Source organism: Pholcus phalangioides, unplaced genomic scaffold, assembly GCF_987345545.1.
Source record: "Pholcus phalangioides strain wild (caught in Gottingen) unplaced genomic scaffold, Ppha-v1.0 ptg000009l_1, whole genome shotgun sequence".
In the NCBI taxonomy this organism is placed as follows: domain Eukaryota; kingdom Metazoa; phylum Arthropoda; class Arachnida; order Araneae; family Pholcidae; genus Pholcus; species Pholcus phalangioides.
Window position 1 is genome coordinate 49,630,735 of NW_028301602.1, and position 19,652 is coordinate 49,650,386.

Below are 19,652 nucleotides of genomic sequence, written 5' to 3' on the forward strand. Positions count from 1 at the left end.
GTAGCATGGGAGAGAATATAACCTCAGGCAAGTTAGAAAGTAAAGCTTTCTCTTTTTTCTGTCTTAGGATTGCTATTTAGGATTTGATAGTCAGAAAAGTGATAAGAATCCAACGCCATGAATCTCAATCGGCGATTCCAAGGAAGAGAGGCAGGCTGGTGGGGGCACAGAATGGAAAGGAACAATTTAATACTTCCAAATCTTTGAAGGAAGACCCTCATAAAAATCCTCATGTAGGTCTCTCTTGAGAGTTTTAGGAATACCAATTCCCAGGAAGTCAACTTGACTGTTGTTGTCTGAAGGACTTGTGTGCGAGAATAGGAAAGAAAGAAATAGAATAGAAAGAAAGAAAGGAGCCTACAAGAATATTGTTTGTCTTCTACTGCTCGATTATCCAATATTTTCTCTGAATTATTTTAGTGTACCTGTTCTCAACAGAAATAAAAATAAATTGCTTCATGTGAAACAGTAAGAAGAAAATTTTTCAAGCTACCGGGATTATGGGATTCCGTCCCTTTTGATTCTGTGGAACCCCAAAAAAGCTCGCACGGAACTCAAGGGTTCAGCGGAACACAGGTTGGAAAACCCTGCTGTGGGGGACTTATGAATAAGTAGAATGTTAGTTCAGGTGCCCAATAACTATCGAAAGGTTTTTCCGTTTTTGGCGCTCCGAATAAGATGCCAGATATGTTTCGGCATTTCTGAAGCATACACTGTATTATAAAAGATGCCAGTACAAAAGTACTAGTTAAAGCTTGAATATGGACCACTCAGTGACCTATGTAAATTCAATGGACCATGAGATTTTTCAGGCATAGCTATTTATTTATACAGTGAAGCCTGTATGAAGCTGAACATCAATAGACTGAAATAGTATTCAGTTTTAGACAGATTTCTATTTTATAGAGGTGCAAATAAAAGGTGTACTAATTGAACAGACTATAATTCAATTCTATTTAAGACAGGTTTCTGTTTCATAGTATCTGTTTCACTGTACAATATTGTTGTTCTAGGAGGCCTATACAAAAGAATGCATTTTATTGTGATGTTTACATTGTTTAATAGTGCTTGAAAACTTTATGATTGTAGGAGAATCTACAATAGTGGAGGGTGGTTTGTTTCAGAATATGCCGATTTCAATCAGCTTGATTTGAATCAGTTGATTTCTAGGAAAAAAAAGCATTGATTTAACACTAGGCTGATGGGAATTTGAAACTACAGTCAGCCCAATGCCATCGTAACGCATGGGCCCACCCGGGCACGGCCTGGGGCCTCAGAAAAATGAGAAGTAATTGAATTTTTCGATAATCTAACTGGTAGGGCCTCAGTGAAATCACTTGGCCCAGGGCCCATGATTCTCTTAAGACGGCTCTGAGTCGGCCCCTTGTATTCGCAGGGGGTTGCATTCTGGGGGTGACCGCGAATACGAGAAATCCATGAATAACCAAAACCATAGTTCTTTCTTGTATATCTCGTTTATCGAACAGCATGAGAAGAGTAGGGTAACGCAGAGGTAGAAGGGGATGTAAAAGACATCATCAAGTATGTAGGAATATGATGACAAGATTTCCTCTACCAATTTTTCTACATGTGAAGACCGTACCATAAAGGGGTCTATGCCATGAAAACGATCTATTGCTGATTTGAACGTGCGAAGCCTTTCCGATATGTTACTCATGGTGAACTTGTCTTCTACTTCTTTATCTTGATCTTCATTTGGTACTGCTTCAGTTTCAGGAGCAGTCAACTGCTTTAATTGCTCCTCGGTCAATGCCTCTGAATTGCTATTAATTAGCTGTTCAATTTCTATATCCATATCATTGAACTCTTCTCCACCCAACTTTTTCGCTAACGTGACTGTCTTTTATAGTCTCTTCAGTTAGCTCTGTAGAATTGGTTTTGTCCTTTATTGCACATTGTGGCCAAAGGTTAATCCAAGCCTTGGTGACTGTTTCTCCCTTGGGAGCTGTCACCTTTCTAGTGATGATAGTAATGTCATTAGCAAGCCATCCTAAACATGCACAACTCAAATTTCGTAAACAGAACACATGAATGACGATTTCTGAGTGTTGCAAAAAAATTCCAAAAAGGAAAAAAACCCACAAATACCAGGGATCGACTACATAGAATGAAGGAAGTGGCCATTTTGACCGCAGTAAGAAAATTTCATGTTATTTTTCCAGTTTTTATTCATTTTTAAAGTTTCTACTGACTTTGTTATGTGAGACAGTTCTTTGATGCTGATCGCATCGTGCAGTAGATGAATTAACTTTCCAAAAACATCAACAGCACTTATTAGCAGAGAAATAAAATTTCATAATTTCTGGCGGAAATTTCTTTTTTTGCAATTTCAATTTGTGTATGAATGATGCTCGAGAACTAAATTTTCTCTGCTTGCTAGTAAAATTGATTGAGCCATTCACCACCAACCTTTAATGCACAATACTGTTGTAGTTCAGCAGAGGTTCTTTGGGATTTGATAACAATGATAAATATTCCTTCATCACTGAGTTATTTTGTATCAATTCAAATAAATATTGAATTGTGGAAAATGTTCAAATATGGGAAATGACATGGTTTCGAAAGCAGCAGCAAACAAGGATTTCAGTACAACTGAACAACCTGCGTTAGTTGACCCAAAATTGCAAAACGAAACCACGACTATACGCGTTTCGGAACTATATGAAGTTCCTTCATCAGTAGCAGAAATAAAGAAAAATGTTGTAAAATACTCCATATAGCGGGAGTTACTCGCTGTTGTAGACAAAAGAGTTGAATTTAAAATGAATCGGCAACAAGAGCAGAGGAGAAGAACACAAAAGAAAAAATGTGATTGGCTCCACCATTTTTCTTTTGTGTCCTCCTCTATCCTTATCTAACCCAAAAGGTAGTTAATTTCTAAGGATTTCAGTGCATTTTTTTGAGATATCTCTTTAACATAGCAACAAAAATCAATCATTTTCTGATGTTCTCATCTGTTAAACCGATGATTTTATAAAAAAAAAAATAGGTTGGTAGCTCGGAAGTGAGGGTAAATGTATTATTTGTTTGCTCTGTCAAAAGCATGATATATGGTGAAATCATGGTTACCCACATCATCCATCAGGGTCCTTTCTCTTTGGCTGGGATCTTTGGTGGGTTATGGAGCCCTTTTCTGTAGTGAATTTGTGGTGTGAAAAGAAAAAAGAATCGTCCCAGGCCTTTTGGCTGTCAATCACAAAATTGTAAGGTCAAGGGTGACATTGTGAAAAATTAGAATGCTAATCTTCATGCAACAATTTTCCAGCAAATGCATGGCATTTAATCGCATCTGAATCCATAAAAACGCCAAGTGAATCTAATAACGTTCTATGTTGAAATTATTCAAAATGTACCTTTTGAATGGTACAAAATATGTACTAGACAAAAGCAAACACTATGATAGAACATCTAATATTATTTTTTCGTCCAATATTTATGTTCACATAAGAAAAATTTGTTTCAGAAAGTTTTGTAATCATATTAAAACTTTTCAAATCTGTGAAAGAATAAAAACAAATTATAAATGATTAAGCAACATCATGCATGTCAGAAACACATATTAAATGCATGTATCAATTGCACAAGAAATAATCTTGTCAATAGAATACATTTGAAACATGCAGAACTTGCGTCATTTGTGGTACTTAGTCGCCACCAAGGAATTACTGGGAGGGGGCTCTATGAATTTTAGCACTCTACAAGAAACACAAATTTTGGGTATTTAAATTTTTTGCTTGTAGTTCATTTCTTATTGTTTGTTAGTTTATTCATTAATGCTGAATTAAATTTGAAAGATTAGGTGAAAAAATACTGAAATATGCATTCTCTTAATGATTAAAATTTTTTTAAACTAATAAGTAAATATCAAAAGTTAAATATAAAGTTAATTCAAATAAAAAAAAAACTGATTCAAATATTTAAAAAAAAATCATGATTTTTTCACTCTGCTGGTTTGTTCCATTCAAGTATGGTATAAAGAGTATATGGTATAAGCTGTATTTATAATAGTCCATAGAAGCAAAAATGGGTTTAAGTTTTTGGTAATGGGCAAGTCTATTGTAAGAAGTAGGATGGCTTAACTAGAATTCCAGAATTATCGAAGTTTAGTTGGTCATAGAGAATCTTATAAAGCATGATTAATTGAGAAATAAGTCAGAGATGTAGTGAGAGGGTGGAAATAACGTTCACGTTTGAGTTCGGAAACAAACTAAAGAGGACCAGTAGTTGTGGATGAAGCAATTGGCTTTATTTTGGATTGATTCAAGTTTGTTGTTATTACTACTTTACTTTGCTGTACTGTCAGTCATACAGTATATCACTATACAGCAATTTCCAACCATTGGAGTTGGGTGTGAAATGAAGTTGTCATCAATTTTGCTATATTGGTTGACGTCTCAGGCTCGGTAGGTAAAGAACTTATTTTCGATGTTCTTCCTTCCTAGATTCGAATCCCTGGACCTTGACAGCAACCTTCATGGTGGAAGGCAAGCATCTTATCACTGCACCACTCCGGCAGTGTTGATATTATTGGAGGTGTAAGGGTCCCAGATTTCAGCTATATAGGGAAAACTATGGAGGAGATTTAAGTTTGATAGCAGAGTATTCAGACATCCAGAGTACCTCTGTTGTGATCAAGTGTTTATAGGGATGAACTCGCATTGCGAAGACTTGGGTCTGAACCCCACTGGCACCACACTGGTGGGCGGTTGAAGTTGGTTTTCTATAATTCCCAACTTTGAAGCCCGAATGCGAGCCTATCTCTGTTAAAAAGTCTTGCTACAGAAAGCAACAGGCCTACAACAGTACAAATATTTTCAGTCATTACACTATGCTCATAGTTCAAAATGGCAGCACTATTTAAGGTTGCAACAAAGATAGAAAAGTTTTTGGAGACATTTTGTCAAGCTGAACTCACAAGTTGATAACATTTCGGAATATGTTTTTTTCTGTAAATTTTACTTGATATTCTCTCATTGATTTTTTTTTTTCATATAAAATTTTCAGAATGTCTGGATCACGAATAGTCAATCACTTGGCTCATTCCTTAAAACCAGGTCAGTTTGGGGTTGCTGCAATTTGTAATGGTGGAGGTGGTGCATCTGCGATTTTGGTTCAAGGAATATAATTATATTTTTGTGATTATTTTTAATTAAAAAAAATTACTGCTGCAGTATTTATTGTGTAGTGTCTCATGTTTTTTATGTTTATAAATATGCAAGTTGTTTCATCAAAAACATATTATAGTAACAAGGAAACAGTTATTTTCCGGATATTATGCTGAGGTGAGCTCGGAAAGAAAAGTCATCACGTCTCCGCCGGGACTCGAACCCAGGCCTCTTGCATACATGCTTGCATGTATGCAAGAGGCCTGGGTTCGAGGAAAATAACCGGAAAATATCCGGAAAATAACTGTTTCCTTGATATCTCTGGCTGAGAAAGAAGCCATCTATATTATAGTAAGTTGAAAGATACTTTTTAAAATTCCGTTTGAGGGGGAAATATTGTTGAGAAAAAGTTACGTAGTTTTCTTGTGACAATTATGGCTTTGAATTTAGATTTTTATTGCTCTAGGGGAGTAGTTCTCATCCTGTGCTCTGCAGGGCTCTTAAGAGATCTATTCACTTTTCCCAGGGGCTCTGCGGCCATCCCTGGTAAATAAATTAAAAGGTCTGACCAAAGGCTCTACTGAAGCGTGTCCGGAAAATTCACCGACAACAATTCACCGCCATGCAATTCACCACTAGGAAAATTCACCGACAACAGTTCAATGTGAGGGAGTGAGCGAGTGAGTCAGTGATTGAGTGACGGAGTGATTGATCCAGTGACCGAGTAAGTAAGTGATTGAGTGAGTGAGTGACCGAGTGAGTAAGTGATTGAGCGGGTGAGTGAGTGACCCAGTAGTGACCGAGTGAGTAAGTAAGTGATTGAGTGATCCAGTAGTGACCGAGTGAGTAAGTGATTGATCGAGTCAGTGAATGAGCGGGTGAGTGAGTGAGTAAGTGATTGAGCGAGAGAGTAAATTGGTAAGTGAGGGAGTGAGTGAATTGGTTGGTTAGTTAGTTTTTAACCTAGTAGTGTCACAAATGATTAAAAAAATCCGATTGTTCCGAAAACGTATTTATGATGAAGTGTAGATTTGAGGAAAACACTTGGATCGGGCGTCCTCTTCGTCGTGGTGGTCGTCGTCAGCCGCGCTTGACATCGACATTTGGAACTGCTTTCAAGGAACGCGTAACGATTTCCCTAATACCAACAATTCTATAGAAGGATGGCATCGAGCGTTCCAACAGCAATTATCTGCTCACCACCCAGATATATGGAAGTTCATCGGTGCAAATAAAAAGAGAACAGAGTTTGAATGAAGTTCGGATGGAGCAAATTGTAAGTGGACAAAACCATCACATTGATTAGGAGAAAGGGGACTCCGCGCAGAGATTAAAGAATTTAGTTTTTAATTTAATTTTTATCAATTTTAAAACGAATAAAATCCAGGGCCCACATCCAGTAACGGGGACCCAATACGCAGATATTTAGTGGGGCACCCAGACACTGGATTTATCTCGAGCTTCCGCTGTTGAAAATTCAACAATGTTAAACGACAGAAAAGAATGAGATTCATCCAGTGCCCCCCAAATGAAACGAGACCCCTGACTCGGAAGCTAATCGGGCATCCGCTGTGAAGGCCACTGCAAATATTCATTTTACCAACGAATAAAATCCAGCCCCCCCCCTTCACGCAATTACCCGTGACCAAATTCGCAAATTTTATGGGACCCCAGACTGGATATACATTGGGTTTCCGCTATCGCAAATTTGTCAATGTTAAACCAGCAAGAAAACAATGAGTTCCATCAAGAACCCCTGGAAATGAAACCTTTTAACTTCCCCATGAAGGTGTATGTGCAATCTCCCGGGTACCCCGACCCTGTATGTTGGGAGCACTGGTGATATATGTATATTTTACGTATACATACCTCTCGGCATGACCCCCACGAGGGCAGGGCTGACATGGGCCGGAACGTTTTTTATCCTTTGTGATATTTTCACACTATAAATTGAGCACAGAGGGGCCCGTGAAAACGCTGGTTTGCGGGCCCGCCATCTATTTCAGCTTAGGGGACCTGCTGTAGGATGTGGGAACCTCTGGGTACATGCACATAACTTGGTCCCGATATATGCAAGAGTTAAATGAAAACTTGACCCCAAAATCGTAACCGACTTCCGTAACACGAAAACGTAACAAATTTCCATCACTCAAAAAACGTCACCGACTCCCGTAATAAAAAAATCGTCACTAATTTCTGTTGCATAGGAAGTATATATATACGTATATAGTAAATATAGAGTACATATAGATACGCACTAAGGCGGGATTCCTGAAAGTTCATCACGTGAAATCGCGAGTAACAGCTAGTTCATCATGAAAAAAATCCATTGGTTACTGATGATCAGCGATGTTTTTTATAACATCAAAGTGATAACAGGAGATGATTTTAAGCATTTTTAGGAAGTTAATTCATCGCGTATCCACTTACTTTATTATCTTTTAATTCTGTTATTATCCCTTTTAACATTCCATTAGAAGTTTCTGAGTAAAACCGAGTTAATGGAATTTTGTTGAATATACTATCTTGTATTGGGCAACAGCAATTTGTAATTTACACAAATATAAGGCCACAACAGGCAAAACGCCCAGCGAGGTGGCTGAGAAAAAGATGCCCACAATAAATATGGATGTCATATATTTCAAAAATACAGCAACCCGAATCCGTATCATCTGAATTTCTTCTCATAAAGTCATTATTTAAACTTTCCGCCATATCTTTAGGATATGGCACTTACTCACTCAATAGATCACTCACTCACTAGATCGCTCACTCACTCACGGACTGACTTATTCGCTCACTGAATCGGTAACCCACTCGCTCACTCAGTAACTCAATCGCTCATTCCCTCGCTAACTGATTCGCATCGAACTGTCGTCGGTGAATTGCATGGCGGTGAATTGTTGGTCGGTGAATTTTCATAGTGGTGAATTGCATGGCGGTGAATTGTTGTCGGTGAATTTTCCGTAAACCCTACTGAAGAAATTGATTGAAAAAAGGGGCTCCGGAAGTAAGGGAGGTTAGAAAAAAAAGCAGTTCAAAAAAGAGAAAAATTTAAGTTCTTTTGAAGAAAATTATCTTCATTTATGCAATATAACGTCCATTCTCGACGGGACGAAGGGGTCGTTATATCGGGCGTCGACTGTTATACCAAAATTTCGCTTTTATTGCCTACTAGCTGATACCCGGTGACGTTGCCCGCCCCGTAAAATATTTATATATGAGTAGCTTATTAATTATTTCTTAATCAAAAAAAATTCTGCATTAAGTAAAAAAAATTACTTTCATTTTTAAATATTTTAATTAAAAACTTCAGGCAATCGCTTGTGGATACACAATATTTTCGTTTGTCCATGTGGTGTGTAGATGTACAAATTTTTAGGATTACCAACACGCGAACAGGCGACGTAAAGCTGTCCGTGTGAAAAACAGGGCTCAAGTAGGTTGATACCTGCCACTGCTAACGACTGGCCTTGCGCTTTGTTGATTGTCATGGCAAAAGCTAAACGAATCAGGAACTGTAATCGCTTGAAAGTGAATGGCATTTCTTCGGTGATAATTGGGATACGTGGAATGAAGACTTCTTTTTCTTTGTCACATCCAGTTAGAATCGTTGCTTCAATGATGCAATTGTGCAATTTCTTCACGCAGAGTCTGGTGCCATTGCAGAGTCTCGGTGTGTCCAAATTTCTTAAAAGCATTATAGGTGCTCCGACTTTGAGGGTCAAGTTGTGTGGTGACGCACCCGGAATATCCAAAGAGTTCAGAAATTCTGCAGGATACAGAACTGTCTGCGCTGAGTCTGTGACAGTGTCAACCGATTTGTAAGATGTGGAGTCTCCTGGAATAAGCATTGAGTTCATCAGCTAGCGTTGAACATTTTTATTCCCTGTTTTATCGTCGTAGTTGTTGTTCTCTGTTGTTAGTGACGTCATATGTCCAGCTTCTGCAGCAAATATTATTCAAATTCCTTTTAAGCACTTTTTAAATTGAAACTATACCTCAACGATGGGTGGTTGATGAGATAAAGGCCACATCAACCACCCATTAGCACTTACAGGACACCCTGTATACATGCAAGCAAAAATATCTGGCGCTTCCCGGGTTTATTTTAATTACTGGGAGGATTGGAAAAGTGACAAACCATTATAAAGGAATAAACTGTTATGATGGCAGCGTTAAAGATGTGACAAACTATTGTAAAGGCATATACATGTCTGAAATGCATTGTTGGGAACCACGGTAACCAAAGTAAACGTTCCGAAAGTAATTGTTGAGGCCCCAAAACCATTGTTGCCCGACAGTTTTTCACCCATTTCAGGCATTTGCCCAGCTCTGACGAAGTTTTAAAGTAGCCTACGGTTCAATCCCGGACCTGTTTGGTATATGTGCAAAATCTGGCGACGATCGATCTAAAACTGTAGATTTGTATAAAGAGCATACATACATACTTTCACATTTATATATAAGACTAGCTGATACCCGGCGACGTTTCCCGCCCCGTAAAAAATTTATATATGTATAGCTTATTAATTATTTCTTAATCAAAATATTTCTGCATTAAGTAAGAAAAAATTACTTTCATTTTTTAATTAATTTTAATTATTTTAATTTTATGATTATTATTAATAATATAATTTTAATTAAAAACTTCGGGCAATCGCTTGTGGATACACAATATTTTTGTTTGTCCATCTGGTGTGTAGATGTACAAATTTTTAGGATTACCAACACGCGAACAGGCGACGTAAAGCTGTCCGTGTGAAAAACAGGGTTCAAGTACGTTGATACCTGCCACTACTAACAACTGGCCTTGCGATCTGTTGATTGTCATGGCAAAAGCTAAACGAATCGGGAACTGTAATCGCTTGAAAGTGAATGGCATTTCTTCGGTGATAATTGGGGTACGTGGAATGAAGACGTCTTCTCCTTTGGCACATCCAATTAGTAGAATCGTTGCTTCGATGATGTAATTGTGCAATTTCTTCACGCAGAGTCTGGTGCCATTGCAGAGTTTCGGTGTCTCCAAATTTCTTGAAAGCATTATAGGTGCTCCGACTTTGAGGGTCAAGTTGTATGGTGGCACACCCGGAATATCCAAAGAGTTCAGAAATTCTGCAGGATACATAACTGTCTGCGCTGTGTCTGTGACAGTGCCAACAGATTTGTAAGATCTGGAGTCTCCTGGAATAATTTTCAGGATTTTTTCGTTGATCTTGTTCACACTGTCATTTTTCGGTGCCAGAATCGCTCTCAGAAAGCCACTCATGGTTTTGGTCATTTTGTTGAATTTTTGGGAAGACTTTGTCTGCAAGTTCTTGAACTGAGTTTAACAACTGGCAAAATCCATTTGGGAACGTAATCGGTCCAGTGCTTGGGTCTACTGGTTGGTCAACTGATGTGAAAATTATACCAGTGCTGAGTCATTTTGCAGTTGAACTCGCATGTTGGTAGATAATGATAATTTTTTAACTTGGTGCCAGAGTGTTGATGATTTGAGGCAAGCATTGAGTTCATCAGTTGGCGTTGAACATTTTTATTCCCAGTTTTGTCAGCGTAGTTGTTGTTCTCTGTTGTTAGCGACGTCATACGTCCAGCTTGTGCAGCGAATATTATTCAAACGCCTTTTACGCATTTTTTAAATTGTAACTATACCTATACGATGGGCGGTTGATGAGATAAAGGCCGTATTAGCACTTACAGGACACCCTGTATACAGGCAAGCAAAAATACCCGGCGCTTCCCGGGTTTTCTTCAATTACTGGGAGGATTGGAAATGTGACAAACCGTTATAAATGAATAAACTGTTATAATAATAGAATTAAAGGTGTGGCAAACCATTGTAAAGGCATATATTCACGTCTGAAACGCATTGTTGGAAACCACGGTAACCAAAGTAAACGTTCCGAAAGTAATTGTTGAGGCCCCAAAACCATTGTTGCCCGACAGTTTTTTGCCCATTTCGGGCATTTGCCCAGCTCTGACGAACTTTTAAAGTAGCCTACGGTTCAATCCCGGACCTGTTTGGTATATGTGCAAAATCTGGCGACGATCGGTCTAAAACTGTAGATTTGTATAAAGAGCATACATACATACATACTTTCACATTTATATACTAGCTGATATTGTCATAATCACAAGATATGGATAGCATCTTATATATAAATGTGAAAGTATGTATGTATGCTCTTTATACAAATCTACAATTTTAGACCGATCGTCGCCAGATTTTGCATATATACCAAACAGGTCCGGGATTGAACCGTAGGCTACTTTAAAAGTTCGTCAGAGCTGGGCAAATGCCCGAAATGGGCGAAAAACTGCCGGGCAACAATGGTTTTGGGGCCTCAACAATTACTTTCGGAACGTTTACTTTGGTTACCGTGGTTCCCAAAAATGCGTTTCAGACGTGTATATGTCTTTACAATGGTTTGCGGACATGCCTTTGCAATGGTTTGTCATTTCTTCAATGCTGTACGTATATGTATAATAGTTTGCCACATTTTTAATACTCCCAATAATGAGGCTTTTTGAATAGACGTGATAATCATCATCAGCATCGCTTTGAGGGTTGGGAAAAGGGGGAATCCTCATAGAAATCAGTGTTAAAATTGCCGATTTTACTGTAGAAATGAGGAAATTTAGTGGAGTTTTCTGTCACATCAATAGTTTTAAAAACTGCATTGAATTCTCGAATTTTGAAATAATGAGTTCGCTTAGAGATATATACGAAGTCCAGGAAATTAAACATGAAGTAATTATAGCCGGACCTACTTTTGAGTTGGATATCCATGCAATAACATTGATTTCAACTTTTTATTTACATCTTCTCAAGCTTGAAAATTAATGTCTCCGTATTGTCTTTTAATATTGAACTGCATAAATTCATATATTTTAGGATATTTTGAAATTAATTATGGGCCCGTAAAAAGTACATCGAAAAAATTCCACAGCTTTATAATTAAGCATTTTTGGAAGCTGAAACAGGCAGATAACTTGAAGTTCAGGGGGAGGGAATCGAAATACCTAGCGCCCATCAAAAAAAAGGGACTATATTCATTTCCATGTTTCTTTAAATCTAAATTTGTTTAGTTCATGAGTCGAGCAGAAAGTCGCCATATTGGTTAACTTTAGACACGGTTTGCATGTCCCTCAAAGAAAGAGGGAGATATCACGTGATCGAAAAAGCCTCTTTAAAGAAAACCCGGGCAACGCCGGGTATTATAGCTAGTTACATATATTCTTGATACTCTCTGGAAAGATTTTGGTAACTGAAGAATATTCTCTCTGCAAGCGCTATTATTAATAACTTCAGAATAACTATTTTTTATATGAATATTCCCCAGTAATTTATGAAAGTAGTCCTTCCAGAGAATGTTCTCAAGGATATTATATGTAACTATATTATAAATAACAAGAGAATATTCTCATCAAGTCTCAAGTTATTTATTATATTTATTTCATGAAAAGTTCCTTCTACATATTTATTTTCTTTATAAATGAGAAAATATATATTGTATGTGATGAAAAATAAAGGATATTATATAGTTGAATTGGTCTCGATTCTCTTTTGGTATTCAATGGATATTTTTTTGGTTAAAATCAACAGAAATGCAGTTCTGAAAAATTAGTGCTCTTGGGGAAGTTTTGAGGTCAAAAGGTAATTTTTTCAAATATTAAGTTTTTATCAAAACTGGCCCTAATTGATACTTGGAAATAATGAATTATAAGTATAAACTTGTCTATTCGAGTGCAAGTCTTTAATAATTTGGCCTCTTTTTTATATAACATAAAGAAAAAATATAGCAATGGGTCGATTCTATAATAACATTCGATGCGTTATAACGCATTGGTGTGGTGCTGGAAAACGATCTTACAGGGAAGATAGGTTTCGTAGGACGGAATTCGATGACGTCACGAATCTCGGGGTCAGGCCTTCTGCTTTTGAAGGTATTGCTCCAGTCCCGGACGAACTAAGCCTCAAAAACGCGGAATAATTACTTTAGGAGAACGCGAAGAGACCTTTTTGAAAATGGGACCAAGTATTCTATTTGCTTTTTTGACCACAGATGAAAAATGTTCAGAAAACGTAAGTTGCCTGTCAATGAGAATTCCCAAATCGGTGACCCTAGTTACATCCGGTATAGTGACACCATTCAACTTGTAAGAGAACCATGGGTTGTTCAAACCAAAATGAGCAACCATGCACTTATCAACGTTAAACGTCATGCTGCAATCCTGTTTAAGTTTGTCTCTGCATCAACTCCCTATCGCTTTGATTCCCGATTACCCCCATTAGCTTCACATCATCTGCGAATTTGCTAGTAATCTCATCGATACCTTGATCGAGTTTATTGATAAAAAGTGAAAAAAGTATGGCGCCAAGGACACTTCCTTGAGGAACTCCACTTGCGATGCCTGTCCAACCAGAGAATTCCCCGTTCACCATAACTCGTTGAGACCTATCTCTTAACCATGATTCTATCCAATTCAGCAAGTTGCCCTCAATCCCAATCTCATGTAAATGCTTCAAGAGTTTACCATGTCGGGCCTGATCGAATGCCGCCTTCGAATGATAAATGTGAAAGTATGTATGTTCTTTATACAAATCTACAGTTTTACACTAATCGTCGCCAGATTTTGCATATATACCAAACAGAACCGGGATTGAACCGTAGGCTACTTCAAAAGTTTGTCAGAGCTGGGCAAATGCCCGAAATGGGTGAAAAACTGTCGGGCAACAATGGTTTTGGGGCTTCAACAATCACTTTCGGAATGTTTACTTTGGTTACCGTGGTTCCCAACAATGCGTTTCAGACGTGTATACCCCTGTACAATGGTTTGTCACACCTTTAATTCTGTCATTGTAACACGTGCGTCTGCAGCCTGCGGTAGACCCAAAACCAGCAACCAATCAAAAGCATCATTTATGACGTCACCAAAAAGGGAGATCCCCCCTCCCTTCCTCGCTTAGCGGTGACTTGTCCTGCTTGGCGACTTGTATCAAGGTTTCTATAATATACGGGGTGATTATAAAAAAACTATCCCGACATATGGGCCCCTAACTATCATACCATTCACAGAAACTGAATGAACTTTTGGCATAAGGTATTTTGAGGTATGCGCTCAAGAATGATATGGAAAACAACAGTGTCACTCTAACAGTTACGGTTACAGTGAGAAAATTTCGAAAATATCAAATGGCAACACCAAGTTTTTTGTATTGGAATGCGATCTCCATACTGAAAAACACTAAATAGCGTTGGAATGGTACCTGTAGCACGAAAATCGCCGGAGCTAGGCAAGGAAAAAGTAAAAAGGACTTTGCCGTGCACCAGAGCATTAATGTTCGTTTCATTCGTCACACCGTTTCTTCGGCTGAGATCCCAGCCTGATTAGTCCTCCACAAGGTCATGTGGAAAATTTGTGAAACACAATAAAATGCTTTATTTTATGCTGCTTCTCTGTCCTTATTGGTTGTCCTCACTTTTAGCCTATCTACTGCCGGTGATTTTCATGCTACAGTTGCTGTTTGAACGCTATTTAGGGTTTTTCACAATGGAGATCACATTCCAATACAAAAAACTTGGTGTTGCCATTTGATATTTTCGAAATTTTCTCACTGTAACCATAACTGTTAGAGTGACACTGTTGTTTTCCATATCATTCTTGAGCGCATACATCAAAATACCTTATGCCAAAATTTCATTCAGTTTCTGTGAATGGTATGATAGTTAGGAGCCCATATGTCGGGATAGTTTTTTTATAATCACCCTGTATAAAGGACTTGTATGTCATGTTGGCGAGAGAAATTTGTGGCGTCTGTAAAAAAGGATTTCAAAATTAAATTCCCCCCCCCCCCCATTATTAAGGAAACCAAGAAAACGCGTTTGCTGACTTTAATGACAAGGTGGGGGGGGGGGGTAAGGAGTTCGAGTGATGATTGTTTGAGAAATAGAGGGGTACGAAAATATGAAATTGGGTTATGGTATTTGGTTGGTATATATGAAATGGTATATTATTTCCGAAAGTAAAGTATTTATGTAAGTAAGGCCCTATACTTCTGGTACTTGCAATCAGGTAGTGGGAGTCCTATAACATCACTCGGTCTGGGGCCGTGGCCCCCACAACGGGTGGGCTGACAAGGCTCCAGCCCTGGGGTCCGGGATGATTTTCATCATTTTGTTTTTTCAACTATAAATTCATCATAAAGGGGCCCGTGAAAGATCCCAGCCTAGGGGCCCTGCTTCAGGATGTGGGGGCCATGCCCGGGGCCTTATGATGCTCTTAAGTTTTACAGACATGGGTTATAGCAAGATTGGGGTTGGATGGGTCAATGAAGGTTACATGTCGTGGGTGACAATCTACGAGTCCGCAAATTTTAAGGGGCGGGGTTGTTTCCAAGCTTTTCTTTGGGGAGCCACACTGTTGGATCGATTTTTTTTTCAATGGATTAAGTTCCACAAAATCGAAAGTTGTATTTCAAGAAAAAAGCCCGAATATCTCTCTGAAGCACTACCGTACTATTGCGAGAATCGACTTCGGGTGTGTTTTGTCAACGCGATAGTTAGATGGCGATCTCTAGCTTTAGATAACGCTCTGATTCTCTTCATTCCCATATAACCACTCAAAGAAGGATCAACGCAACTACAGATTTGTGTCAGAGTTCCTCACTCTTCGTAAGCCAATGCGCCACAGCGGTGGTTGATTTTGAACTTTGAGCCCTGAGGCTGGTCGATCTCACGTTAAAAAGTCGCGCCACTGAGAGTAACAATCCTACAACAGTACAAATATTCAATCATTACGCTTCACTCACAATTTAAAATATCGATGGCAGCACTGGAAAATCAGACAACACTAGAGAGGCACTCAGACTGTTAGGTACACTCCCACATTTCCGGCACAACTCATTCGGTAGTAACTTGCCCATGACGATAGACCGGAGTTTTGCTAGGTTTGAAAGAAAGTCTTTCTAAACGTTAGAACCATTGAAATATTGATAACAATCCAATGGACCACTTACAGCCATGATTCCATGGCTCCCTTGTCTCAGTCAACGGTTTACCCACGGCTCCCTTAATACTTGAAGTACTACTTCAAATCACTGAACAGTTACGCATCAATATAGATAGCTTGGCTCTGATAAAGGCTGGTGACTTTGCGAACAACTGACTTGCAGTATACGGGTATTAATATTTTATTCAAAAGCTACGTGAGCATCTTTAATGTTTGTGATACATACGTAAATAATTTTAATTATAATTTAAGTCTGTTCGAGGACCACCTCTTCCATTATCGCGAATAGGTTGAGGACTCAGTTTTCTTCATTAAACTCGAATATTTACGTTGTATCGGTTTTCACGAATATTGGATCTGTCGAATTTTTTTCACGTGCCACTTCGCTATATCCGGGCTCGACTGACACATCACTGGATTTGTTGGTTCATATAGATGATACATTTATTTCATTATCATCTGAGATAGTTGACAGTAAACCAATATCAGGTGGGAAATATTTTATCAAATATTGCCTCCTCATCAATGTTTGATGAAGGAGTTATGCTGATGCACTTTCTATCCTGCACTGTGACGTATTAACTCTTCAAAAACCTGTTATTTCTCTTCAAAAACCTGTTATTTCTATGCAGGGCCGCAACTAGATTTTTTGTCACCCGGGGCAAGTCCATTGTAATGTAATTGTAATTTTGGCGCCCATTGTAATGTAGAAGCAGTTAAAGGGAGAATTCGGCACCCCCTTCTGGTTCAGCGCCCGGGGCACCAGACCCACCTGCTCCCCCCCCCCATTTGCGGCCCTGTTGCTACGTTACCTTCTCCTCTTACTTGCCACTCCCTTCTCTGGGGAGAAAAAAAGATTCTTTTCCGTGTGTATTTCTTGGATTAAAAAAAAAAACTTGATTTTCTATCATATTTATTGTTGAAAAAAAACACGCAAGAACCTATAACTAGGCTGAGGCAATCGGCAGTGCTCCGAGCCGAATGTGGCACACAAAAATTTACACTTACTAGGGGTCTGTCCATCCAAAATTTGGGTCCGCTTTCCGGACCCTTCACAAAATTCCGTATCCGAAAAACGAACCCTTCACGAAATAAAAAATAATGAATCCATAAATTTTAAATTTCATTTCTTTTGCTTTAGGGTCGGGTCCCGACCAGATTTCCAGAGGGGTGCGGGGTAATCATGCGCTCAATGCTTGGAAAGGCGGATCAGTGGGTAAAGCGCACTCGGCATCATAGGCGGATATAGAATTGGAAGTCTGGGGGGGGGGGCACGATGATGATGATGATGATGTGTCAATTCATCTATACATATATGGATTAGATCAGTCGACTTCATCTTTGATGCTGGGGGGCAACGCCCCCATGGCCCCCACAAGGGGTGGGCTGGCAAGGCTCCAGCCCTGGGGCCCGGGATGATTTTCATTATTTTTTGTTTTTTCACACTATAAATCCACCATAAAGGGGCCCGCAAAAGATCCCAACCTAGGGGCCCTATTCCAGGATGTGGGGGGCCATGCCCCCCCCCCCCGTATCTCCGCCCATGCTCGGCACCCCCGCGCGCCATCTCATGACGAAATAGGTTTTACTTGAATACTTATTACTATTAATTCATCAATAAGTATCATTCACACTAGTAATTATAATTATTAGACAATTATTAATTAATCAAGATGGTTGGGGGAACGATTGAGTTAATGATGTTAAATTAATTAAAACGGGCTTTAACTGGTAGGAGTAAATTAATTATGAGCATCAATTACTTAAATAGCATCCAAAACTCCTCATGGTGATTATTTCGTTTGTTAATTCATTATTTTTTTATAATTAATGAATTATTATTCATAAACTAATCATCATCAGGAACTAATAAGTTCGTGGTGACCAACTGATTCATTTAAAACGGACTTTGACTTGGTAAAAATCCGAAATGAAAACGTTTACAAGCGTTTTTTGGACTTTCACCAACTTGCTTTGGTAAAACCAGAGTCTTTGGAATTTTACCGTTACATATAAGACGCAATATTAATATGATGAAGAACGGGCAATTTAGTCGCTAAACTTTTACTCTGAGCGTTGTATTCCTCAACTTCTTCATAAACTGACATATTCATTATTCATTAAGTTGCGTTCCTAGCTAAAGATGTAATGCATCAAAATAATTAGCTTCTTCCGCAAATTACTCCATCCAATACAATCATCCACATAAGTTTCATGTTTTTTAAAACCGAGGCCATTACAGAGGTTGCAAATGATAAATTTCCTATAGCAAATGGTAAAAAAATTTCTTCATCCGTAACTACTACCAGCAACAGCACAAGACTAACGAAGACTGACAAACGGACGAAAACTTTTGCAAAAACAATTTCATATAAATCTTTTATATAGTGTAATGTGGTCCATTTCATTTATAAAATAAATTAAAAAAAAAATTGAATACAAAATTTATAAAAGATCTTTGCCAAGTTTAATAAAAGAAAATTTATCAAACTTTTATTGTGTAACGCCGATCTTACGCTCTAACCACTGTACTAATTGCGGTTATAAAACACCTGTAAAATTAAGCCTATCTCTCATTAAACGTCGCCAAGGCGACGCTTATATGAAGTAAGACGCCTTCATATACGGAATTATTAAGGAGTTCTAATATGAAGGCGTCTTAAGCATCGAGCTTATATTATATAGAGGGAGCATGACGTCAGCGGTCTCCACCTTGGCAGTGCTGAGAAAGGTGTCCCCCAACATCTTCGTCGGAAGACCACGTGATCCGGTGAAAACAAACACGATCTCCCATAGAGATCAATGTTAAAATTGCCGATTTTAACATAGAATTGCGGAAATTTAGTAAGGTTTTCCGCCGCATCAATCATTTTAAAAATTGAATTGAATCCTCGATTTTCGAAATATTGAGTTCGCTTAGAGATACGAAGCCCAGAAAATTAAATATAAAAAATATAAATTAATTAGCCAGACCCACTTTTGAGGTTGATATCCATGCAATGACATTAATTTCAGCTTTTTATTTATGTCTCAAGCACGAAAATGAGAATAAATGTCTCCGTATTGTCTTATATTATCCAATTGCATCAATCCATATAGTTTAGGATGTTTTGAAATAAATTATGGGCCCATATAAATTAAATTCCGCAGCTTTAATCAAGCATTTTTTGAAGCAAAAACAGGCAGATTAATAACTTTAACCAACATAATTTTAGCATTAATGAAAGATAATTCCAAGATTAATGAAAGATGCTTTCAGCATCGATGAAATTGATAATTCCAGAATTAATGAGATAATTTTAGTTCCAAAATAAATAGAAGTGATAATTCCAGAATTAATGAGAGATAATTTTAGTTCCAAAATAAATAGAAGTGATAATTCCAGAATTAATGAAAGTGATAATTTCAGTTCCAAATTAATGAAAGAGATAATTTCAGCTCCAAATAAATGAAGTGATAATTTCAGCTCCAAATAAATGAAGTGATAATTCCAGCATTAATGAAAGATAA

General features: G+C 38.2%; 1 protein-coding gene across 2 annotated transcripts in view; it reads left to right on the forward strand.

The window, feature by feature from the left end:
• The window catches only part of Acat1 (Acetyl-CoA acetyltransferase 1), a 175,609-nt gene extending 170,415 nt beyond the window's left edge, over positions 1–5,194 (forward strand). For both annotated transcript variants that reach the window (XM_089236469.1, XM_089236470.1), the window contains exon 12: positions 5,026–5,194. In XM_089236469.1, the coding sequence (XP_089092595.1) occupies positions 5,026–5,146 (121 nt within the window). In that variant the 3' untranslated portion in view covers positions 5,147–5,194. The remainder of the gene's footprint in view (positions 1–5,025) is intronic.
• Positions 5,195–19,652: the final 14,458 nt, after the last annotated feature.